Source organism: Molossus molossus, unplaced genomic scaffold (assembly GCF_014108415.1).
Source record: "Molossus molossus isolate mMolMol1 unplaced genomic scaffold, mMolMol1.p scaffold_m16_p_10, whole genome shotgun sequence".
Lineage (NCBI taxonomy): Eukaryota > Metazoa > Chordata > Mammalia > Chiroptera > Molossidae > Molossus > Molossus molossus.
In genome coordinates this window covers 73,662,672-73,688,805 of record NW_023425345.1, presented here as the reverse complement: position 1 = coordinate 73,688,805, position 26,134 = coordinate 73,662,672, and the positions used below count along the sequence as shown (strand labels likewise).

The 26,134-nt window shown below is 43.6% G+C and overlaps 1 protein-coding gene across 1 annotated transcript; it reads left to right on the top strand.

Moving 5' to 3' along the window:
* Nucleotides 1-1,451: 1,451 nt before the first annotated feature.
* INHBC (inhibin subunit beta C) lies at nt 1,452-21,730 on the top strand. The gene is made up of 2 exons (XM_036253171.1): nt 1,452-1,992; nt 20,985-21,730. Exons 1-2 carry the CDS (start codon nt 1,680-1,682, stop codon nt 21,728-21,730), a joined length of 1,059 nt encoding a protein of 352 aa, XP_036109064.1. The 5' UTR covers nt 1,452-1,679.
* Nucleotides 21,731-26,134: the final 4,404 nt, after the last annotated feature.

Below are 26,134 nucleotides of genomic sequence, written 5' to 3'. Positions count from 1 at the left end.
AACCGCTGAGCCAAACCGGCCAGGGCTCAGTATGATTTTTTTAAAGACCATAAATAACCTCACTTCTATTCAGGTCAGGTTTACCCACCACATGACACACACACACACGCACAAAAAAATAATGTGTATTTTTTTCTTTATTGATTTTTAGAGAGAGAGGAAGAGAGAGGGAGAGATAGAAACATCAGTGAGAGAGAACATCCAATGGCTGCCTCCTGCATGCCCCCGACTGGGGATTGGGCCCACAACTTGGGCATGTGCCTTGACCAGAAATCAAACCAGTGACCTCTTGGTGCTTGGGTAAACATTCAACCACTGAACCACACTGGCCAGGCAAAAAGTGTAATTTTTAAAATTTTGCAACCATGAATAATAATATTTCCCATTTCTCCTATGAAGAAACTAAAGCAAGAGAGGTCAAGTAACTTGCCAAGTGTCACACAGCTGATAAAAGGAAAAGACAGAATTTAACCAAGGTCATCCAGCCTAAAAACATATGCTCCTAACTCCACCTGCTACTCTGCCAGGTAAATCCCCCTTGTGGAAATAAAATCTTTCCCTGGAGATATACTACTCAGGACCTTTGAGGGAGAAAGGCAGGAATTCTGAGAAATTTCAAATTTTCTCTTCTTAAACAGAAGAAACCCCAGAGTAAATCCAGCTCTTAAGCCCCTTCCCTACCTTCAGACTTCCCTCTGAGTACACAGAAGACCTGGCTAGAATGTTTCGTCTCCTCTCCTAACCCTTCAGACTGGAAGTTTTTTAATTTATTTATATTTATTTATTTATTTATTTATTTATTTATTTATTTATTTATTTATTTATTTTTAATCCTCACCTGAGGACATTTTTCCATATTTTTGTTCAGATAGAGTGGGAGGGAGAGAGAGAGAGAAACATCGACGTGAAAGGGGCACATTAACGACCAACCAGGGCCGGAGACGAACTGCAACTGAGGTACATGCCCTTAGCGGGAACCGAACCTGGGTCTCTCTGGACCACAGGCCGACACTCTAACCACTGAGCAAAATCGGCCAGGGCCAGACTGGAAGTTTTTGAGCCCTGCTGGGCAAAACCCAACAAGGGCTAACGCGAGTTTGGATTGGGAGCAAGTGGGGGAGGTGAGAAGTACTAGGCAAAAGAAAATACAACTCTCAAACTCTCTATTTCAGTACCTGTATGACAGTGACCTAAAGTTTCTGCCAATGACCCCCTCTTGTTTGAAAATCACCCTTTAATATTCTCTCTTAAAACCTCTGATCTTTTCCTTTCCCCACCAGGCTTCCCAGCAAGGGCATTGATCTGAAGAGGAATTTCATCTCTAACCTTTGTCCCCAGGCCTGGCAGCTCACATGGGCAACCCACTGTCTCCCAGCATTGGCCCAGGAACACTTCTTTCCCCAAACAAATCAACTTCCACTAACATCCCCCACTCCGTACTTTCACTGATTATGCATTGGTGACTTTTGCCAAATTCTACCTGTAACTGGCTTCATCTCTCAAGTCAGATGTTTGGCTGCTTTATCCCCTGCAACAAGGAGTCATGCCAGCTGGACACACTCTCTTTCCCGGGGCATCTGGTGGCCAGAACGGAACCGAGACCACAGCTATTGAGACCCTGAGCCTGGGGTTTGTGGCCCTGTCTCAATTGTGTCGCTCAAGGAGAGCCTCCTCCAACAATGATCTCCTCATTGTTCCTGGCCTTCCTATTCCTGGCTCTGGCCACAGTGGCCACTTCTAGAGCTGACAGTCAATGTCTGGCATGTGGGAAGCATGCCTTGGACTTGGAGAGCCAGCGGAAGCTGCTTCTCCACCTGGCCAAGAGAAGCATCTTGGACAAGCTGCACCTCAGCCAGCGCCCAACACTGAGTCGGCCAGTGTCCAGAGCTGCTCTGAGGACAGCGCTGCAGCGCCTCCATGGGCCCCCACAGGGGGTGCTTCCAGAGGCTGACAGGGGACAGGAATATGAGATCATCAGCTTTGCTGAGACAGGTAGGTTCCTGGTCTGTAGATCTTCCTCAAAACCTGACCTCTCAAGAAAAGAAAAAGTGTTCTCCCCAACCTAACCCCTGACTTTCTCCCCCAAACCATCCCAGCTCTTTCTTCCCATGATTTGTGATCTAATCCAGGACTTCCACCCCCCCAATCCCAGTCTCTCTTGTAGTTTAGACATGACCAGTGGGCAGCTGGAAAAGGGTAAAATTCACTTCTTCTAAGGCTGCCTGCCCCCATCTCCTTTAGCTCGTTTCTCTAGAGACCCCACAAACTTTCCCAGTGGTGTGAGCCTATCCACTTCCTGGATCTGGACCCAGAGGCTAGAAGTTGGGAAGTCTGTCTTTTCTCTGGCCAGGATCCAGCCTCTCTGTCTCCTCTCCCCCAGATGCCTCATTTGGGTAAAAGAGCAAAAGGAAAAACACCAGGACTATAATACATCTCCACCCTACCCCTGCCCTCTTGCCTTGATACCTCAGTTACCCACATCAGAACAGGGTCAAAATGGGACATACAAAGGTAGACATAGAATAGAAGAGGATAGTTACTTTCATAGAGGGGAGAGGAGTCGGAGAATTTAGTGGGCACCTGGAGAAAAAGATAAAGAATTCCAAGACAGTACCCTAGAAACAGAACACAAAGTGATCTATCTGTCCTCTGGGCTTCCTACAAGTGCTTTCTTAGGTCTGGAAGGCCCTTCCCATTCCTGGCCCTTTTCCCTGGTCAGCACTTCAAGACCTAGCACTCCCATCCTCAAAAAAACCCACCCTGGCCCTGGCTGGTATGGTTCAGCGGTTAGAGCATTAGCCTGCAGACCAATGAGTCATGGGTTCAATTCCGGTCAAGGGCAAATACCTCGGTTATGGTTCATCCCTGGCCCTGGTCATGTCATGGGGGAGTCGGCCAGTCAGTGTGTCTCTTTCACATAGATGTTTCTCTCTCTCTCCCTCCCACTCTATCTGAGATAAATGGAAGAATGTCCTTAGATGAGGATTAAAAACTTAAAAAAAAAAAAACATCTCCACCCTGACCTGAGGGTGAGGTGCTCCCTCCTTGGTGGCCCCCAAACTCTTACCCTGAACCTGAACTCTCTATGTGAAATTGCCTGTTTCCATGTTTTCTATAAAGCCTCTCTTCCAGTAGGATATCAATCCCTTTGGGTCAGGAACTGTCATTTATTTCTCATATTATCACCAGAAGCTAGTGTATAAAAGAAATAATTTACATTCTTATAATGTTTACTGTATTTTAAGCCTTTTACATATACTAACACCTTGAGATCCTCACAACAGCTCAGCAAGGCAAGTACTATTGTTATCTCCATTTTAGAAGTGATGAAACTGAGGTACAAAGAGGTTGAGTAACTTGCTCAAGATCACATGACTGGCAAGTGGTAGAGCCAGTCATGGCTCTGGAATCCATGGTCTTGGGCACTATACCGTTCTATCTCTGCCATAGTAGATACCCAGTAAACATTGGTTGCATTAAACAACCAAATAATACTGTAGGTCAGCTTGACCACAGTCTAGAGTCCCCAGTGATAGATGAGGCCTTATTCTAGTTCTAAATATGCTTCTGTTCATGATTAAGTACACAATTCTGCCAAATAGCCTGGGTTCAAATCCTTGCTCAGACACTTATTACTGTGTAACCTGGGTTGTTAGTAGTCAGTTTTATCATATGTAAAATAGGGATAACTAGAGGATAGTTGAGATTATTAAATGAACTAATACAAGTAATGTAATTAAAAGATTAAGGTGGGAGGGAACAGGAAATAAAAGACTTAGCTCCTGCCCATGAAGGGGTTAGTTGCTGCTGCTGGACATAAAATAATTAGAATATAAGGCAGAATTAAATAAGTGTTACATGAGGGCACAAGACCTTGTTGGACCAGGAGTAACTCATTGGGACCTAGTGAAACAGAGAAGTCTTTCAGAAGAAGATTGCAAATGGGCTGCCATTGTAAAATAAGTTAGAATTCAATGGGTGAAAATGATAAATAAAATCCTAAATTGGGGGGTACGGGGAGCATGGGTAAAGTCTAAAGGAGTAGATTCCATTTGGAGTTGGAAAGTAATTTGGAGCAGATTTGCATAGGTGGACAGATGGCCATGAACCATGAGTCACTTGAATACTGAAATCCTGGCTGGGTTTTTTTGTTGTTGTTGTTTGTTTTTCCATCTTTGTATCCCTGACACTTAGCCTAGTGCCTGGCACATTGTAACAATAATGATGGTTACCATGTATTAAGTGTACCTGCCTCATCTCATGTAATTCTTACAACCACCCTATAAAGTAGGCTTTAGAATTCCCATTTTAGGAATACAGAAACTGAGATTCAAAGATCATTTACATGGCCAAGGTCATATAGCTTGCAAAGGCATATTCAAACAGTTCTCTCTGACTTCAAAGTCTGTATACTTTCCACATATTTGCTAATCAATGAATGAATACAACGTTCAGGCCAGTGGGGGCCTGATCTGAGATGAAGTGTGAAGGTGAGAATAACTGATGAATGGATTTCACCATTTACATTTAAATATTTTAGCTTGGCCCTGGCCTGTTTGGCTCAACGGTTAGAGCATCAGCCTGTGGTCCAGAGAGACCTGGGTTCAGTTCCTGCTAAGGGCACGTACCTCGGTTGCAGTTTGTCCCTGGCCCTGGTTGGGTCGTGTGGGTGGCAACCACTTGATATGTCCCTTTCACGTCGATGTTTCTCTCTCTCTCTCTCTCTCTCTCTCTCTCTCCCACTCTATCTGAAAAAAAAAAAATGGAAAAATGTCCTCAGGTGAGGATTAAATAAATAAATAAATAAATATTTTAGATCGGCCCAGCTGGCATAGCTCAGTGGTTGAGCATCTTCCCATGGACTGAGAGGTCCCAGTTCAATTCCCAGTCAGGGCACATGCCAGGGTTGCAGTCTTGATCCCCAGTAGGGGCATGCAGAAGGCAAACAATTGATGTATTGCTCACATCGGTGTTTCTATCTCTCTCTCTCCCCTCTTCTCTCTCTAAAAAAAAAAAAAATCAATTTAAAAAAATGTATTTAAATAAATAAATATTTTAGCTTGAAGTTTTTATTTCAATTTAAATTACCTACACCATAGTGTGAAAGAAAGATCTGAAAATAGTTCTTGCTGGAGGTATGAAGAGAGGAAGAGAGAGAGGTTGGAGCTCTGGGGAAACTAGGGTAGGGACCTTCAGTGGTGTTCTGGAACTGGCTCAGACTAGCTCATGAGAGCTGGCTGTGAATATCTTTCAACTCTGCATCCAGAGATATCACACTGATAGTTTAAAATCAGTTGTGGTGGGAGACTTTATACCAAGAAATTGGCAAATACTACAAATCAGGGTGCTTTCCCCCCTCTGGAATCCAGTTGTTAAATATTTACCAGCACACCACTGCCTGTGACCTAAAAATACAAATTAATCGCCTCCCATACACTTAATATACAATGCTGAGACAGGGACAGGATAACCATAATAGATACTCCTGTTCAAAATGGGAGATGGAGAAGTGGAAGGCATAGAGCAGTCAACTGATCCATGAAAATTCTGATATCTAATCAGGCACATATATCAGTCTATCCCAAATCCAGAATTTCCTTGGTTAGGGCCTGATTATGCTCCCTGGTATAATTTTCCTCTCCTCTCAAGGACAGTCCACCACTGTTCTTCTTGGCTCCTAGAGCCACTCTCTCAGCCCTTGGCTTCACCCTCTGAAATGTGTTTTCTCTTTCTTTCTTTCTTTCTTTCTTTCTTTCTTTCTTTCTTTCTTTCTTTCTTTCTTTCTTCCTTCTCTCTCTCTCTCTCTCTCTCTCTCTCTCTCTCTCTCTCTCTTTCTTTCTTTCTTTTCTTTCTTTCTTTTGTGGTACGTGCCCCTAGCCGGAACCGAACCTGGGACTCTCTGGTCCTCAGGTCAACGCTCAACTGCTGAGCCAAACTGGCCAAGGCAAGATGTGTTTTCTTTTAAATAAGAAATGACCTGTGTTTGTGGCTGAGAAGTTTTCATTTTGAATTGTTCCTGTCCCTTTCGTCCAAACTAGTACTGCTTTCACTATTAAAATTACCTTTAAAACTCTGTGGGACCTTCTAAATTATAAATTTAGTCTACTCCATTAGACAAAAGGGTGTTGAGGTACACAACTCTTAAGATTCTTAGGAATCTTTTTGTCTAGTTGAGAGGGTCTATAAAACATCATCTTAGGTTTTAGATCTTAACAAAGATGTTAGATCTTAGCAAAGGATCTTATGGCTGACCCTTTATTTGTTTTGATCTTCACACCGAGGCCATGTTTTACTGGCAGTGCCCTAGATTTGATTTTTGCACTGAGATAATTTCTTTTTTTATCCTCACCCGAGGACTTTTTTTTTTTTTTTTTTTGCATTTATCTTCAGACAGAGCGGGAGGGAGAGAGGGAGGAAGAGAGAGAGAGAAACATCAATGTGAGAGGGACACATCGACTGGTTGCCACCCGCATGACCCCAACCGGGGCCAGGGACGAACTGCAACTGAGTTATATGCCCTTAGCGAGAACCGAACCCGGGACTCTCTGGTCTGTAGGCTGACACTCTAACCACTGAGCCAAACCGGCCAGGGCGAGATCATTTCTTACTTAAAGAACCTTTTGCCAGACGGAAAGGCGAGAAATGAAAAATTATTTTATTGTTCAATCTAGCAAGTCCTGTTTAAAATATTTTATCTAAATTCTGCTTTAACATTGAACAGTTCTTATGATAAGGCAGCTAAAATAAGCCAAATGACACTTTCAGCATTCTGCCTGGAAATATCTTCAGCTAAATTCACAACTTTGTTAGATGTCATTTCTAGCTTCCAAGTTACCACAGCTGACTGCCAATACATAACACCATTTCCCCTTTCTCTGGCTTCCAATAAGAATTTTCTCACTGTTCTTCCTGCCTTCACTAACAGTCTCCTCGCCATCCATACAACCTCTGCCTGCCATCCAGTCCCAAAGCCAATGCTACATATTTCAGGTCTTTGTTATGGAACAGCCTACTTCTGATATAGTTTCTGTTTCAGTTATCCATTAATATAACAAATCAACCCCAATATAGAGGCTTAAAAGAAAAAATTCAATATTTCTCATGATTTTATGATTTGACTGGGTTTATCTGGACAGTTTTGATCCACGTGGTCTAGCTGAGGTCACTTGTAACTTCTTTCAGCCCGGAGCCCAGTTGGGCCTAGAACATCTATAATAGTCTCTGATCTTCAAAAGTCTCTCTCCACATGTCTTCTCATCATTCAGTAGTCTTTCTCAAGTTTCTCTGAAGCCATGTTGCTGACTTCCAAAAAGATGAAGCCTCAGTATATAAGTACTTATCAAGCTTCTGTTTGCACTGTGCTTGCGTATGTCTTATTGGCCAAATCAAGTCACGTAGCCAAGCCCAAAGTTAATATAAGGAGAAATAGCACAAAGCCATGAATATTGGGAGCTATTGTTCATTGGGGACCAACAATGTAATTAATAGTCTACCACAACCTCTGCAGGTCATGTGTCTGCCTGCCATAATTAAAGTGACTCTAGAGGTCCTAACAGTAAGGTGCTTAGTGACCTAGCAAGAAAAGATTAGTTGGGCCAATCAGACTCTTCTAGGATTTTGGAATTGGCACACTAAAAGATCAGCTCACTTAGCTAGAAAAAGGTGAGTAAAACGTTCTATAGACACAGGACCTGGGGTCACCATTTTGGGAGTTGAGGAAGCTGATGAGGAGGCAGAAGAAGTATATCCACAGAGAGAAAAGAATGAAGTAGGCTCACCTAGAGACTGAGATGAGAGAGATCATGAGAGTCATATTGTCTCTGAGAGTTTTCAAGAGCTGCCTTATTCCTGACATTCCAATTCAGAACAAAGCTTAGTTGAACTTTATTTTCTGCCCTGTTATACCCATGAAAGTGTCAGTGGCATTCCCACAATAAAACACTCTTTACTTGACAAAGAAAAGAAGGGTAGCTAAGACAAAATCATAATGGGCATACGATTGTTTCCTAAAAGAATTTGGACTTTATTCATCAATAAGATTTTGGAGACAAAGAATTTTATGATTTAGCCAAGTTTTTGGAAAACAACTCTAGTGTCAGTGTAAAATAAGAATTAAAGAAATAAAAGACCATGCATTCAACAAAATGTTATTGAGTGCCAACTATGTACTAAGTACTAGGTGAACCATACAATAGTGAACCATACAGGCACATCTCAGCCCTCATGGAGTTTATACTCTAGCTGGTTGGGATAGGGGAGGAGAGAAGGGAAGAAGAGGCATGTAGTAAGCAAATAAATAAAAAACCAAGATGATTACAGAGAGTGATAGTGGCTATAAATATAAATAAGCAAGATAATGTTTTAGGAAGATGGAGGTAGAGTTTAAGGCTGCTTCAGATAGGTTAGTCAGGGAAGCCTCCCTGAGGAGGAGACATTTGAGCTGAATGCTAAAAAGAAGCCAGTCATTCAAAAATCTTGGAAGGACTTTCCAGGCAGAGGAAATAGCGAGTGCAAAGGCCATAAAGTGGGTGCTTTGGTGAACTCAAGAAACAGAAAAATGCAAGTATTGGCTATAGTCACTAAATATCACAATGCCTAATTACTTAAGTTTTCCATGTTAAGGGATTTCTATTGTATTCAAATAGCAATTGGAAGGTTGCAGGGGCAGTGCACAAACCACAAGGAATGACATTTCATGATAAGCTAAATTGGCTTTAAAGAGAAAGGCTTCAGCCCTGGCCGGTTTGGCTCAGCGGTTAGAGCGTCTGCCTGCGGTTCCGAGAGACCCGGGTTCGGTTCCCTCTCAGGGCACGTACCTCGGTTGCAGTTTGTCCCCGGCCCTGGTTGGTCGTGCGGGTGGCAGCCACTCGATGTGTCCCTTTCACATCGATGTTTCCCTCTCTCTCTCTCTTCCTCTCTCTCCCTCCCACTCTGTCTGTACGGAAAAATGTCCTCGGATGAGGATAAAAAAATAAATAAAATAAAGAGAAAGGCTTCTACTTCAAGTTCAAGATGGTGGAGTAGGAAGATCCTGAGCTCACCTCCTCTCATTGACACCAAAAATACAACTACATATAAAATAGTTATTTCTGAGAATGACCTGAAGACTAACAGAACAGATTTTCTACAACTACGGATATAGAGAAAAAGCCACATTGAAATGGGTAGGAAGGGTAGAGACTAAATCTACTCAGGACCTACCCTACCCCCACTCCCCATGCAGTGACTCACAAATGGGAGAGATATCACAACCATAAAGATCATCCTATCCCTGGCTGGTTTGGCTCAGCAGTAGAGCATCAGCCCACAGACCAATGAATCTCAGGTTCAATTCCAGTCAAAGGCACGTACAGTACTTCAGTTGTGGTCAGGGTCAGTACTTCAGTTGCGGTCAGGGTCGTGCAGGAGGCAACCAGTCAATGTTTCTCTCTCCCTCCCACTGTATCTGAAGATAAATAGAAAAATATCCTCAGGTGAGGATTAAAAAGAAAACTTATTTTTAAAAAAGATCATCTTAGCCCTGTCGGTGTGGCTCAGTGGTTGAGCGTCGACTCATGCACCAAGAGGTCACTGGTTCAATTCCTGGTCAGGGTACATGCCCAGGTTGTGGGCCAAATCCCCAGTGGGAGACATGCAGGAAGTAGCCAATCAATGTTCTCTCTCATCGATGTTTCTATCTCTCTCCCTATCCCTTCCTCTCTTTCTAAAATCATAAAGAAAGAAAACTAAAAAAAAAAAAAAAAAAAAAAGGATAAAAAGATCATCCTAAAGGCTTTGAAAACCAATGGGGCTTACGTCTGGGAGAGCCAAAGGGCTGTAGGAAACCCATGTTGTGCTCTTTCTGAGTCCTGGCAGAGAGAGAGGCAGCAGTTTGAAAAGCACTGAGGTCATACATGAAAGTGCTACATTAACTTTTGCAATGATATATAGCCTTGGGTATATGTTTCAGAATTTTGGTCAGTATCCCCATGCCCTTTTATTTTCTTTCTTTTTTAATTTTTTTTCCTTAATTGATTTGAGAGAGAGAGAAAGTGAGAAAGAGAGAGAAACATCAATGAGAGAGAACATCGATTGGCCGCCTCCTGCATGCCCCACACTGGGGATCAGGTCCACAACCTAGGCTTGTGTCCTGACCAGGAATCGAACCGGCGACCTATGGGTGCATGGGTTGATGCTCAACCGCTGAGCCACACCTGCTGGACTGGCAGGCACCATTTCTGACACTATCCATTAACCTTGTTAACACTGTTCACCCCACTCTTGCATTTCCCTAAGAACCCACACAAGCACACAGTGTTAACCCCCCCAGAGCACACAGTGGGCAGCCTCAGTCAGCACCAGCACACGTCAGTGTGTCTGCAACAGCGTGACTGGGCCTTGCAACCAGAGCAAAGTCTTGCCCTGCACACCAGTGTACCCACAACAGTGTGGCCAGGCGTCTTCACAGCCAGCAGCCAGGGACCTGCCTTGCCTGCCAAGTTTTGGCCCAACCACAACAGGAGGCCACACTACTCCAATTAGGAAACACCTCTAGAACACCTGGCTCTGGTGACAAGGGGAATTCCACCACTGGGCCCCGTAAGACACCCTCTAAATAAGACCACTTTTTAAGACCAGGAGTTGTAACCCTGGCCGCTTTGGCTCAGCAGTTAGAGCGTTGGCCCATGGACCAGGGTTGTGGGTTTGATTCTGGCCAAGGGCATCTACCTCGGTTGTGGTTTGTTCCCAGCCCTGGACAGGGTCAGGCAGGAAGCAACCAGTCGATGTTTCTATCTCTCTCTCTCTTCCTCTCTCCCTTCCTTCCACTCTATCTGAAGATAAATGGAAAAATATCCTCAGGTGAGGATTAAAAAAAAAAAGACCAGGAGTTGTAGCTGATCTACCTAATACATAGAAACAAAGAGGCAAAATGAGAAAAGAATATGTTCCAAACACACAATAAAAAACTCCCTGGCCAAGTGACTCAGTTGGTTGGAGCATCATCCTGTGTACCAAAGGTTGCAGGTTAGATCCCCAGTCAGGCATACAGGAGGCAGCAATCAATGTTTCTCTCTTACATTAATACTTGTCTCTCTCTTTTCTTCCTCTCTCTCTCTCTTTTCCTCTCTCTAAAAAATAATTTAAAAAACAACAGGGCAAAATCTCAGAAAAAGAACTAAAATTCACTGAAGTAAGCTCTCTGCTAGATAAAGAGTTCAAAGTAATAGTCATAATGACGCTCACCAAACTCTGCAAACAAGTGGATAAACCAGTGAGAACTTCAACAAAGAGATAAAAATGATAATAAAAAAAGGACTTATCATAACTGAAGACAATAACAACTAAAATAAAAAAGACACCAGAGTGAAGTTCTACAACTACGAAATTAAAAAAGCACATCAAGACTGGTAAGAGGGATGGAGGTGCGGACAGGCTGGTTCTACACCCACGTGTGGCGGATAAAAGTCAGGAGGACACCTCATCTGGGAAGGTCCTCCCTGAGGAGTGAGAGGTCCCTGTCCCACACCAGGTGCCCAGCTCAGGGTTCCAGTGCCAGGAAGAGAAGTCCCCATCACTTCTGGCTGTAAAACCAGCGGGAACTGAGGCTGAGGTAGGCTGAGGCAGGCTGAGGCTTCTGGAGTCTACCTCAGACAGTTCCTCTTAAAGGGCCAGTGCATGGACTTTCTTGAATTAGCTCCTTCTGGGCTCCAGCATTGTGGAGGCAGCTTGAAAGGTACAAGAGACATATGGGGAAGAACTGAATTGTTCGGCATTGGGGCGAGAGCTGGAGGGGTAGCTTTCTCGCGGACAGACTTGCTGTGGAAGCCGTTGTTCCTTTGGTGAGCCCCAGGGCGGCAGACTGACGCCATATCTGAGACTCCAGCAACCTGGCTCACATTGTTTGCCCCGCCTTGGTGATTCTCTGATGCCCTGCTCCACCCAACTTTCCCACCCAAGCTGTTTCCAGTGACTTTACCATAGGATTGGCCTGTCTTGGGTCCTGTTTCAGGTTTTCCTAAAATCTCTCAAACAAGCAGCATCTGGTCTCAGTGAGCCCCATGCCTCTCATTAAGTGGCCCCTGGCCTGGCACTAGAATAAGCCAGCCTTGGTTCACAACTTGGCTTTTCCTGGGTACCTCCAAGCCCAGCATAAGAAGCAGCCATCTGCAAATCACTTTGTAGCTTATACTGGGTGGTCCCAGGTGGAACACAGGCAGAGGCTGACCTTGCCCCAGAGCCAGCACACCCACTGGACAGCTTCAGACCATGTTGAACCACCACCACCCAACCACCTCCACAAGTGACACACTCAATGAATGGACTCAGTGGGTACCAGAGCCCTGCTGAAGTAAGTCTTGCTCTGTGTGGTGGGCCCCTGCACAACTGATCATCCAAGGTAGTCAGAGGCCAGTGATCAGTGGGCACAGCCAGTCCTTGCAGCTGATCAGCCTGAGTAAATCCCTCCGATTGACGTGCCAACAGCAATCAAGACTCAATTACAACAGAAGAGTGTATAGTCCACACTAGGGATGCACCTCGAGGGCCCAGCTGGGGTGATCAGGGAGGCTGTGCCACTGGACCCTACAGGACACCTACTATAATAGGCCACCTTATGAAGCCTAGGAGACATAGAAACTCTATCTAATACATAGAAATAAACACAGGAAAGCAGCCAAATTGAGGAGACAAAGAAACATGTCCCAAGTGAAAGAACACAACAAAATTCCAGGAAAAGAACTGAACAAAATGAGGATAAGCAATCAATCAGATGCAGAGTTCAAAACACTGGTTATAAGGATGGTCAAGGAACTTAGTGAGACCTTCAAGGAACTAGTGAGACCTTAAAAGAACTTAAGAAGAACTCCAAGAAACTCAGTGAGAACATTGACAACATAAAAAAGGACCAGTCTGCCTGGCTGGTGTGGCTCAGTGGTTGAGCATCAACCCATGAACCAAGAGGTCGCCAGTTTGATTCCCAGTCAGGGCATATGCCCAGGATGTGGACCTGATCCCCAGAGGGGGGCATGCAGGAGATGGCCAGTTGATGTTCTCTCTCATCAATGTTTCTATCTCTCTCCCTCTCTCTAAAATCAATAAAGAAAAAAAATAAAAAAAGGATCAGTCAGAAATGAAGGATGCCCTAACTGAAATAAGGAATAATTTACATGGACTCAATAGTAGAGGTGAAGCCAAGAAGCAAACTGTTGAATTGGAATACAAGGAAGCAAAAAACACCCAACCAGAACAGCAAAAAGAAATAAGAATTTTAAAAAATGAGAACAGTGTAAGGAGCCTCTGGGACAACTTCAAGCATACCAACATTTGCATCATGGGGGTGCCAGAAGGAGAAGAGAAAGCAAGAAATTGAAAACATATTTGAAAAAATAATGACAGAAAACTTTCCTAACTTGATGAAGGAAATAGACATACAAGTCCAGAAAGTACAGAGAGTTCCAAACAAGATGAACTGAAGAGATCCACACCAAGATACATCATAAAAATGCCAAAGGTTAAAAATAAAGAGAGAATCTTAAAAGCAACAAGAGAAAAGCAGTTTGTTACCTACAAAGGAGCTCCCATAACACTGTCAGCCAATTTCTCAAAAGAAACTTTGCAGGCCAGAAAGGAGTGGCAAGAGATATTCAAAGTGATGAAAATCCAGGACCTACAACCAAGACTACTCTGTCCTGCAAAGCTATCATTTAGAATTGATGGACATATAAAGAGTTTCCCAGACAAGAAAAAGCTAAAGGAGTTCATTACCACCAAACCAGTATTATATAAAATGTTGAAGAGTCTTCTTGAGCCCTGGCCAGTTTGGCTCAGTGGGTAGAGCATCAGCCTGCAGTCCAGAGAGACCCAGGTTCAGTTCCTGCTAAGGGCACGTGCCTCGGTTGTGGTTTGTCCCTGGCCCTGGTTGGGTCATGCGGGAGGCAGCCACTCGATGTGTCCCTTTCATGTTGATGTTTCTCTCTCTCTCTCTCCCTCCCAACTCTATCTGAACGAAAAGTGAAAAAATGTCCTTGAGTGAGGATAAAAAAAAAAAAGAATCTTCTTGAAGGAGAGGGAGAACGAAAATATGAACAATAAAATGGCAATAAATGCATATCTATCAACTGAATCTACAAACAAAATGAGCAAGCAGAACAGAAACAGACTCGTAGATATAGAAAACTTTTTGTTGCTTGCCAAATGGGAGAGGCAGGGGGAATGGGTGAAGAAGATGAAGAAATTAAGAAGTATAAATTGGTTGTTGGACTAATGAACCTCAAGAGGAAGGGGGGAGGGAAGACGGGAAGAGATAAACCAAAGAACTTCTATGCATATATGCATAACCAATGGACACAAACAATAGTGTGTGGAAGGCAGGAGAGGGAAGGGATTGGGGAGGAGGGGGTCAATGGAAGAAAAAGAGGGGCACATCTGTAATACATTCAACAATAAAGATAAATTTAAAAAAAAAAACAAAACAAAACACCAGAGAGCATCAATAGCAGATCAGATGATACAGAAGAATGGATCAGCAATCAGGCAGACCGGATAGTTGGAAGTCACCCAATTTGAAGATCAAAACATCAAGTATACTAACATTGGAATCATCAGGGTCCCAGAAGGAGAAGAGAGAGAGAGAGAAAGGGATGGAAATTTATTTTAAGAAATAATGGCGGAAAATTTTCCTAACCTGGAGAAGAAAATAGACATCATAGTTCAGGAAGCTCAGAGTCCCAAACAAATGAACTCAAAGTGACCCACACCAAAACATTATAATTAAATTGTTAAAAGTTAAAGATAAAGAGGGAATATTAAAAGCAGCAAGAGAAAAACTACTTGTTACAAAGAATGGCATGCCCATAAGACTATAAGCTGACTTTTCAACAGAAACTTTGCAGGCCAGAAGGGAATGGCATGATGTATTCAACATGATGAAAGGAAAAAACCTACAACCAAGAATACTTTATTCAGCAAGGTTCATTCAGAATTGAAGGTGAGATCAAGATTTTCCCAGACAAGCAAAAGCTAAAGGAGTTCATCACCACTAAATTAGCATTATAAGAAATGTTAAAGGCAATTCTGTAAGTGGGAAAAAGAAACCCAAAACTAAAAATAAGAAAACACATGAAAGGAAAATATCTCACTCATAAAGACAAATATATAGTAAAGATAGTAGACTGTAGACCAACCACTTATAAATCTAGTATGAAAACAATTAAAATGGCAATAAGTACATGCCTATCACTAATTACTTTAAATTGTCTAAGTACTCCATTGAAAAAGTACAGGGTGACTGAATGGATAAAAAAACAAACAAACAAAAAAACGCTCTTCCCTGACCAGTGTGGCTCAACTAGTTGAGCATCACCACATGCACCAAAACATTGCTGTTTCGATTCCCAACTGGGGCACATGCCCAGATTGTGGGCTCAATATCCAGTAGGGAGTGTGCAGGAGGCAGCAGATTAATGTTTCACTCTCACATTAATGTTTCTCTCTTTCTTTCTAAAAATATACTAAAAAAAATAATAAGACCTTTATATATGCTGCTTACATAAGACTCCAGGCTGAAAGACATGCACAGAGTGAAAGTAAAGGGGTAGAAAAAGATATTTCATGAAAATGAAAAAAAAAAAAAAAAGAAGAAGAAGAAGAAGAAGAAGCTGGGATAACAATATTTATATCAGACAAGATAAACTAAAACAAAGGCTAGCCCCGGCTGGTGTGGCTCCGTTGGTTGGGAGTCATCCTGTGAACCAAAAGGTTACTGGTTTGATTCCTGGTTAGGGCACATACCTGGGTTGTGGGCTCAATCCTAGGTAGGGAGTGTGCAGGAGGCAGCCAACTGATGTTCTGCTCTCACATCAATGTTTCTCTCTCAGCCTTTCCCTTTCTTTCTCTCTAAAAATCAATAAAAAGCCTGGCTGGTGTGGTTCAGTGGTTGAGCATCGACCCATGCACCAAGAGGTTGCCAGTTCAATTCCCAGTCAGGGCACATGCCCAGGTTGTGGGCCCGATCCCGAGGGCGGGGTATGCAGGAGGTGGCCTATCGATGTTCTCTCTTATTGATGTTTCCATCTCTCTCTCTCTCTCCCTTCCTGTCTCTCAAAACATAACAATAATAATAATAATATAATAAAATAAAAACTATATATTTTAAAAGGCCATAGCCAGAGACAAAACAGAACCCAGCAATTCCACTTCTGGGTGCTTATCTGAAGAAAATAAAACACTAATTCGAAAAGATATGTGGCCCTGGCTGGTTTGGCTTGGCGGTTAGAATGTCAACCTGTGGACCAAAGGGTAGAGGTTTTGGTTCCCAGTCAAGGGCATGTACTTAGGTTACAGGTTCCATCCCCAGCCTAGGTCAGGATCAGGTAAGAGGCAACCAACTGATGTGTCTCTCTAACATTAATGTTTCTCTCTCTTTCTCTCCCTCCCTCCCTTCCACTCTGTCTAAAAATCAATGAAAAATTATCCTTGGGACGAGACCTGGGTTTGGTTCCTGCTAAGGGCCTGCACCTTGGTTGCAGTTTGTCCCTGGCCCTGCGGGTGGCAGCCACTCGATGTGTTCCTTTCACGTCAATGTTTCTCTCTCTCTCTTCTTCTCTCTCCCTCCTGCTCTATCTGAACAAAAAATGGGAAAATGTCCTCAGGTGAGGATATATATACAAACACACCCTTGGGTGAGGATTAACAACAACAATAAAATATGTTTTTAAAGAAACGATATAGCCCGGCCAGTGTGGCTCAGTGGTTGAGTGTCGACCCATGCACCAAGAGGTCGCTGGTTCGATTCCTGGTCAGGGCACATGCCCAGGTTGTGGGCCTGATCCCCAGCTGGGGGCATGCAGGAGGCGGCCAATCAATGTTCTTGCTCATCGATGTTTCTACCTCTCTCTCCTTCTCCCTTTCTCTGTCTCTAAAACTCAATAAAGAAAACATAATTTAAAAAGAAAAGATATATGCACCCCTATGTTCACCGCAGCATTATTTACAATAGCCAAGATATGGAAACAACCTAGGTGTTCATCAGTAGATGAAAGGATAAGTGGGTATTTGTGTGTGTGTGTGTGTGTGTGTGCACGCGTGCGTGCGTCTGTGTGTGTATACATGAATATTAGTCATGAAAAAGAATGAAATCTTGCCATTTGCAACAACATGGATAGACCTAGAGGGTATTATGCTTCGTGAAATAAGTCAGAGAAAGACAAATACTGTATCATCTCACTTATGTGTGGAATCTAAAAACACTAAATAAATGAATAAACAAAACAAACAGACTCAAAGATACAGAAAAACTGATAGTAGCCAGAGGATTAGGCTGTGGGGGTATGGGAGAAAAGGTGAAGGGGACTAAGAGGTACAAACGTATAGTTATAACATAAATAAGTCACAGGGATGTAAAGTACAGCATGGGGAATACTGTCAATAATATCACAACTTTGTATGGTGGCAGATGGGTAGTGGACTTTTTGTGGTGATCATTTTGTAAGGTATATAAATGTGAAATCTCATTATGTTATACACCTGAAACTAATATAATATTGTATGTCAACTATACTTTAATTTAAAAGAGCTTTACATTCCAGAAAAAAAAAATTAGACATGAAAAAAAATAGTAACAGGAAGACTTTGAAAGATTTTAAGTGAGGAGGTTAAGCTGGTCACATTTTGTTATGTTTTTTAATCCTCACCCAAGGATATATATATTAGTTTTACATTAACCTTCAGATAGAGCTGGAGGGAGAGAGGGAGAAAGAGAAGGAGAGAGAGAAACATTGACGTGAGAGACACATTGATTGGTTGCCACCTGCACAACCCCAACTGAGACCAAGGACGAACCGCAACTGAGGTACATGCCCTTGGCTGGAATCGAACCTGGGACTCTTTGGTCCACAGGCGACGCTCTTACTGCTAAGCCATACCGGCCAGGGCAGCTGGTCATATTTTGTAATAAAAAGATCATACCAGCCCTGGCCGGTTTGGCTCAGCGGTTGGAGCATCAGCCTGCGGACCAAAGAGTCCCAGGTTCAGTTCCCGCTAGGAACACGTACCAAAAAAGAAAAAAATATATATATCATATCAGTTGATATGTGGAGAATGGTTTGGAGGGCAAGAGCAAACCACTTGGAAAGCTGTTGCCATAGTTCAAGGAAAAGATGATAATGGGTTGAACAAATACAGCAATTTTCAGCCAGTGTGCCACAAGAATTTTTAAAACATACAGTACCTACCCTGGCCAGTTTGGCTCAGTGGTTGGAGCATTGGCCTGCGAACCAGAGAGCCTGGGTTCAGTTCCCGCTAGGGACACGTACAAAAACAAACAAACAAACAAAAAAAAACATGCAATACCTGAGTATTTAGTCAGGAGCACTGACCTCTTTTCCCTTAGACTGTCAAATAAAAAACTGACAACAGCCAACACAGCAATAACTGTCCAGTGTGAATGCATCAAAATTATACCCATTTTTTATTATATCAGCAAAAAATCTATGTTTTGGTGTGCTGCAGAATTTTAGTAATTAGTTTGTGTGCCATGAGATGAAAAGGGTTGAAAATCACTGAACTACCGTATAGTAAAGGAAACGAGATAAATGAAAGTATGGTATTATGAATTGGAGGTAGAATTGACAGGTCTTGCAGATAATTTCAAAGTAGAGGATGAGGGCAATCAAGATTTTGGCTTAAGCAATGCATTTATAGGGAAGGGGAAAGTTGGAGCAGGAATAGGTTTTGGGAGATAAATCTAGAGTTCTTCTTTGAACATGAAAAGTTTGAGATATCATTGGATATCCAAGTGGATTATCAGATCAGCAGCTGGATATACAAGCCTGGGGCTTGATGAGATCAGATCCAGGGAGATTATATATATATATATATATATATATATATATATATATATATAGATATTCATCAGTATATAAATAGAACTGAAAGCCATAGGAATTGATGAGACCATTCTGAGAGGGAGTATAAATCTAGAAGAGAAAGGAGAAGGGAGCTCAGGATCTCCAACATGTAGAGGTCAGGCAGAGAAAGAGGTGCTGTCAACAAAAAGACCAAAATGGAGTGGCCAGAGTCACAAAATCCAGGAGAGAAAAAAATATTTCAAGAAGGAGGGAATGGTTAGGTGTGTCAAACACTGCTTAAAGGTCAAGTAAGATTAATATAAAGAGGTGAAACCACTGGACTTGGCAACATGGAAGGTGTTAGTGAACCTGACAAGAGTAATTTCAGTGGCGTGTAGAGAATAGAAACCCAATTAAAGTGTTTCAATAGAGCAGCTGAGGAATGAAGAGGGAAACTGGGGCAATAGTAATAGGGAAAGGAAGAAATGCATAGACATTAGAACCATTGCAGTGAGGGACTGGATGTGGGGAGTGGGGAAGGTGACCATAGGGTTTCTAGAGATGATAAGGAGGGTAATGGTACCACCATAAGAACAAAAAGAGAGATCTGTGAGAAAGAAACTAATGATTTCCGTTTGGGACAAATTGATTTGAATGTGCAGGCAGGGCATTCATGTGTCCTGAAGCTTGGTGATTTCCAAATCTATATGTTCAGTCCAGAGGTGCAAAATGATCTGGACTGGACCTACAGATTTGGGAATCACCAGAGTAAAAATTGTTTTGGCTAACCAAGAGTGTGGGTAAGAGATCCCTTGGAGAACTCTTGCATTAAAGTGATTGTCAGATAAAGAATAGCCAGCAAAGAAAATCAAGGAAGAATCATAAGAGAGTCGTGTAATGGAAGCCAAGAGAGGAAACATTTTTAAGAAGAAAAGGGTAGCCCTGCTGGTGTGGCACAGTGGATAGAGCATTGTCCCTGGACTGAGAGGTCCTGGTTTCATTCCTGGTCAAGGCACATGCCTGGGATGCGAGCTCAATCTCCAGTAGGGGGCGTGCAGGAGGCAGCCAATTGATGTTTCTATCTCTCCTTTCCTTTCTCTAAAAAATCAATTAAAAAATGTATTTTATTTATTTATTTTTATCCTCACCTGAGGATTTTTTTTTTTCATTTATCTTCAGATAAAGCAGATGGGAGAGAGGGAGGAAGAGAGAGAAACATAGATGTGAGAGAGACACATCAACTGGTTGCCCCACACGACCCCAACCAGGGCCGGGGACAGACTGCAACTGAGGTACGTGCCCATAGTGGGAACTGAACCTGAGCCTCTCTGGTCCGCAGGCCAACGCTCTAACCTCTGAGCCAAACCAGCCAGAGCTAAAAATATATTTTTTTTAAAAAGAAGGAAAGGGTAGTCAACAATGCCAACAATGTGATCAAGAATGAACAAAGACACTCTGGTGTTTCCTCAGAAACTTAAAAATTGAATTGCCATTTGACCCAGCGATCCCACTTCTAGGAATATATCCTAAGAAGCCTGAAACACCAATCAGAAAGAATATATGTACCCCTATGTTCATAGCAGCACTATTTACAATAGCCAAGATCTGGAAACAACCCAAGTGTCCATCAATAGATGAGTGGATAAAAAAGCTGTGGTACATATACGCAATGAAATACTATGCAGCTGTAAGAAAGAAAGATCTCTTATCCTTTGAAACAACATGGAAGTACCTGAAGAGTATTATGCTAAGCGAAATAAGCCAATCAGAGAAAGACAAATATCACTTATTTGTGAAATATAATGAACAGGGTGGGCTGATGAACAAAATAGACCCAGAGACATAGAAAGGAATATGGTTCAGACTGACAAACTTTGTGGGGGGGGAGGCAGGGATGGATGAGATGAACCAAAGAACTTATATGCATGTATGCATAACCAATGGACATAGACAACAATGCTACAGGTGTGGGGTGGTGGGATGGGGAGAAGAGGGTCTAGGGGGGAAAAGGGAGAAACATCTGTAACAAAAATAAATTAATAAAAAATGGAAAGAAAAAAAAGAATAAGCAAAGAGTGTTCAAATGTGCTGAGAATAGAGAGGTAGCTGATAGAATTGACACTCAGAAGGCCACAATAACTGAGGCTTCTGTGTTCACAGGCTTCTCCAACAGCAACCAGACTCGTCTTGATTTCCACTTCTTCTCTGATAGAACTGCTGGTGGCATGGAGGTCCAGCAGGCTAGCCTCGTGTTCTTTGTGCAGCTCCCTCCCAATTCTACCTGGACTTTGAAGGTGAGGGTCCTTGTGCTAGGCCCACATGATGCCAACCTCACTTTGGCCACTCAGCACCTGCTAGAGGTGTATGCCAGTGGCTGGCACCAGCTCCTCCTGGGGCCTGAAGCTCAGGCTGCCTGCAGCCATGGACACCTGACCCTGGAGCTTGTACCTGAAGGCCAGGTAGCCCAGAGCTCAGTCATCCTGGATGGGGCTACCTATAGGCCTTTTGTGGCAGCTCGGGTGAGAGTTGGGGGCAAGCACCGGATTCGACGACATGGCATCAACTGCCAGGGTGGGTCCAGGATGTGCTGTCGACAAGAGTTCTTTGTGGACTTCCGTGAGATTGGCTGGCATGACTGGATCATCCAGCCTGAGGGTTACGCAATGAACTTCTGTACAGGGCAGTGTCCACTGCACGTAGCAGGCATGCCTGGCATTGCTGCCTCCTTTCACACTGCCGTGCTCAATCTTCTCAAGGCCAACACAGCTACAGGCACCGCTGGAGGGGATTCCTGTTGTGTGCCCACAGTTCGGCGCCCCCTGTCTCTGCTCTACTATGACAGGGACAGCAACATTGTCAAGACTGATATACCTGACATGGTGGTAGAGGCCTGTGGATGCAGTTAGTACATGTGTGGTATGCGCAGTCCAAGGTGGGGTAGGCAAATATGCCCCACAGAGTTGCCTTTCCTTGAAAAGAGAGACTGACTCCATTACTGCCTCCATCCAAAAGGTGCACTCCCTCTTCCTAGCAACCTATGGAAATTATCCCAATTTTGACTTGACATCATCTAAAGAGAGTCGCTGTACCATCTTCACAACCACTAGCCCCTCTCCAAGAGCATAGTCCATCCAGCAAGCCCCACATGCTCTGCTGTACCACCTCCAACCATGAGCAGTGCCATCTAGTTCCCAGGCAGACACCCATAGGCCACTCTTAATCCACCCCATAATCCACTATGGCTCCCTGCCCTTTCTACTTAATGGTCCACTCCCCCCATAAGTTGACCCAGCACTTACCTTGATTTTCTGGATCTCCAGAGAACCCCTGCCTTGGTTTCACCAAAGATTAAATCACTACTCTCCAAAATGAGGCTCATTCCCCTCTGTGTCTTGAGCCCCTTTCCTTTTTACTTGCCCAGGTGAGCTGCTAAGGCTCTCTTGGCACACCCACACCCATTCTTTGTCCTTCTCTGCCCTACTCTATGCCGTTGGGGGCTGACTCACCTGAGTTCTTTTAGCCCCTACTTCCTGCTGAGTTTGACTAATGGGAGCCACAAGCAAGTAGTCAGAGTATTTCTCATTCCTGCTCCCTCTGCCTAGGTGCCATGGCTCTGTGTGACTGTGGCTGTGACCGTTTCCCTACAGCTCCTATTCGCCTCACTTCCATGGCTCCAGCTTTGCCTGGGTTCTGATAGCGATGCTTCCGTGCTAGAGGCTTGTAATGGCTCTCCACTTTTACTAGTCTCTAGGTGCTTCAACATCCCTCATTGGTTCCCTTAGCCCTGCCCATACCTCTGTAAAGAAGTCCTTCATAAAGATGAAGGAATTAAAAGTACAAATTGGTTGTTAGACTGATGAATCTCAAAGGGAAGGGGGGAGGGAGGGCCGTAAGAGATAAACCAAAGAACTCATCTATGCATGTATGCATAACCAATGGACACAGACAATAGTGTGTGGAAGGTAGGAGAGGGGCAGGATTGGGGAGGGGGGCTCAATGGGGAAAAATGGGGGGATGGCATCTGTAATACATTCAACAATAAAGATATGTTTTTAAAAAAGCTCTGGCTGGTTTGGCTCAGCAGTTGGAGCATTGGCCTGCAGTCCAGAGAACCCGGGTTCGGTTCCCACTAAGGGAACCTACTCCAGTGACTGTTTGTCCCTGGCCCCGGTTGGGTCGTGCAGGTGGCAACCACTCGATATGTCCCTTTCACGTTGATCTTTCTTTCTCTCTCTCCCTCCCACTTTATCTCAACAAAAAATAGAAAAATGTCCTCGGGTGAGGATTAAAAAAAAAAAGTTCTTCATTAAGTCTTCTCAGTGATGCAAACACAGACAGTTGAGTGGATCTTTTGTCTCCTGCCAGGACCCTGACTGACACACCAGATGACACACAGCCTGCCTGTCCTGCCCATTTGTGCTCTTCTTCACACAGGTTCCTGGGGCTGAGCTATTGTATCCATCCCATACTTCATGTTGCTTCCTTCCCCAGGCTGCCTCCCCTTCTTTGTTAGGCCTCCTCCAACCTTTCAGAACCATCTTTGCTGGTCTCAAGGCTAATAAAGACCTGGGTTTTACCTGCTCCTCTCCTCCGCCTGTACTCACAGATCATTGTTTAATCAGCAAGTAAGCCAACAACCTGTGGACATACATGTAGTGGGAGGCAGAGGAATGGCTCAGAGATGGCCGCCTTCCTTTCACAACCCCCAGGGCTCCATCCAGGAGTCCTGCTTGGAAGCCGAGACTGGCTAAGGACCACTGGAGTGGGACAGGCAGAAAAAAATGAAGGCCTGGAGTGAGAAGAGGGAGGCATTTGCTCTGCAACTGGTTCTCCCCAGACCAGTGATTTTCAGGTGTGATGCAAGAATTTTTAAAACATTCATTACTTGACTATTTAGTCAGGGGCACTGACCTCTTTTCCCTTAGATTGTAAAAAAAAACAAAAAGACAACAGCCAACACAATAACCATCCTGTGTGAATGCCCTGCCTTGAACCATAAATGGTCATATAATAGAGTAACATCTTATTGGTCACGTCACATAATAAGATTGCATCTGATTGGTTAATTCTTGCTATCAGAAATCCTTATATACAAGCATAGACAACTGATTTAAAAAAAAATTTTTTTTTAAGAGAGAGAGGAAGGGAGCAGGAGAGAGAGAGAGAGAGATACATCCATGAGAAAGAAACATCTATCTGCTGCCTCCTGCATGCCCCTTTCTGGGGAAGGAGCCTGAAACTCAGGCATGTGCCCTGAATAGGAATCCAACTGGTGACCTCTCAGTGCATAGGATGATGCTCAACCAACTGAGCCACACCCACCAGGGCTAGACACCTGCTTTTTTTTTTTTTTTCTGGTACATGCCCCTAGCGGGAACTGAACCTAGGACTCTCTGGTCCGCAGGCTGATGCTCAACCACTGAGCCAAACTGGCCAGGGCAATACCTGCTTTTTAAAAAGTCACTTTGGCCCTGGACAGTTTTTCTCAGTGGTTAGAATGTCTTAGAGCGTCGGCCCGCAGACCAATGAGTTGCGGGTTCAATTCTGGTCAAGGGCATGTACCCCAGTTGCAGTTCATCTCCAGCCCTGGTCTGGTTGTGTGGGAGGTAACCAGTTGATGTGGCTCTATCACATCAATATTTCTCTGTCTCTCTCTCTCTCTCTCCCCCTCTCCCACTCTGTCTGATGATAAATAGAAAAATATTCTCAGATGAGGAATAAAAAAAATTTTTAAAAGTCACTTTGGCCCAGCTGGTGTGGTTCAGTGGTTGAGCATCGACCCATGCACCAAGAGGTTACCGTTTCAATTCCCGGTCAGGGCACATGATGCCCAGGTTGTGGGGAGCTTGCAGGAGGCAGCCAATCAATGTTCTTTCTCATTGATGTTTCTATCTCTCTCTCCCTCTCCCTTTCTCTGTCTCTAAAATCAATAAAGAAGGAAAAAAAATGATAATAAAATTAAAAAGTAACTTTGGAAGAAAAAGGGTAGGTAATTACTATTATTTTTTTTTTGTAAATCAATCAAAATCATGCCTATTTTTGGTCAGATTGGCAAAAAATATATTTTGTGTGTGCCGTGAAATTTTATAATTAGTTTATGTGTGCCATGAGATGAAAAAGGTTGAAAATCGCTGCTCTAGACCTTTGCACTCTTCCTCCACCATCTCTTCCCTTTGGTTGGACAGCCCTGAATCACAGGATCGATATTGTCTGCAGCCCAAGGCTGAGATTTTGCAAAACCACTGTGTCCTTTGGGTTACGTGATGTCTGTGTTTGCTCAGTTTATAACCCCCTTCTACCAGAGTCTGAGGTCCCTAGAATAAAAACCCTAGAGAACAAAGTCTGAAAAGGACCTCCTGAGGGACTGCAAGTCTGAGCTGCGGGGTTTCCTGAGCAAACTCATGGAAGTTATCCCACCTTTGACTTGAGATCTTCATCTAAGGAGAGAATTTAAGGAAATCTTCTGGCACTTCTCCCTCCACCCACCCTCCCCTCCCAGATGGAACTTCCCACCCTCCCACCACAACTTCAGTCCCCAGAGCCAAAACTAAGGTGAGGTGAAGTGAAGCACTCGCCTTAGGGGCAAAATTTTAAGGGGATGCCCCCAAAAATGAATCAATCAAGATAAATACATAAACACATATTTTAATGCAATATTTTTAAAACATCAAAATGAATGCAGAAAAATCCATAATAAAAAATGGCAGGAAAAAGGAGAAACATCTGTAACAAAAATAAATTAATTAAATTTTAAAAATAAAAATAAATGGCAGATTTTAAAATAAACAGGATCAATATTGTTCCCTTTCTTCTTTGGTTGTGTCTTTTATAACAAGGAGAAAGAGTGGATCTGTCTTCCTCCAAATCTTTTCTTCCAGAGTCCCCTGAGCCCCTAACTCTAAACTGTCAGGCTTTTCTCATTTAGGCAAGATAATCACTCAGGATTCTTCTACTTCCTTACCCACCCGTAAGCCTTGTCACTACCCCCAGGCCCAACCAGGTTGGTGGTAGGGAGGGCCTGTAAGGCAGATGGCTGGGGTATTTATAACCCAGGAGATCTTGGGAAAAGTGACTAAGATGCTAAGAACATATTTATAGCTGGGTTCTGACGTAAGTGTCAGTGAGGAGGTAGGGCCAAGCCAAGTACAGCAGCAAGAGGGTAGGAAGAGCTGGAAATTGGGGGCATCTGATAGAGAGGGTAGGGGAGAGGTGGGGTCAGAAACTCCTGCAGCTACTTCTTGCTGCTTCCCTTGGACTCTGTCTCCTGACACCAACAGGTTAGCCCTCTGAAACACCACCATGGGCAAAAC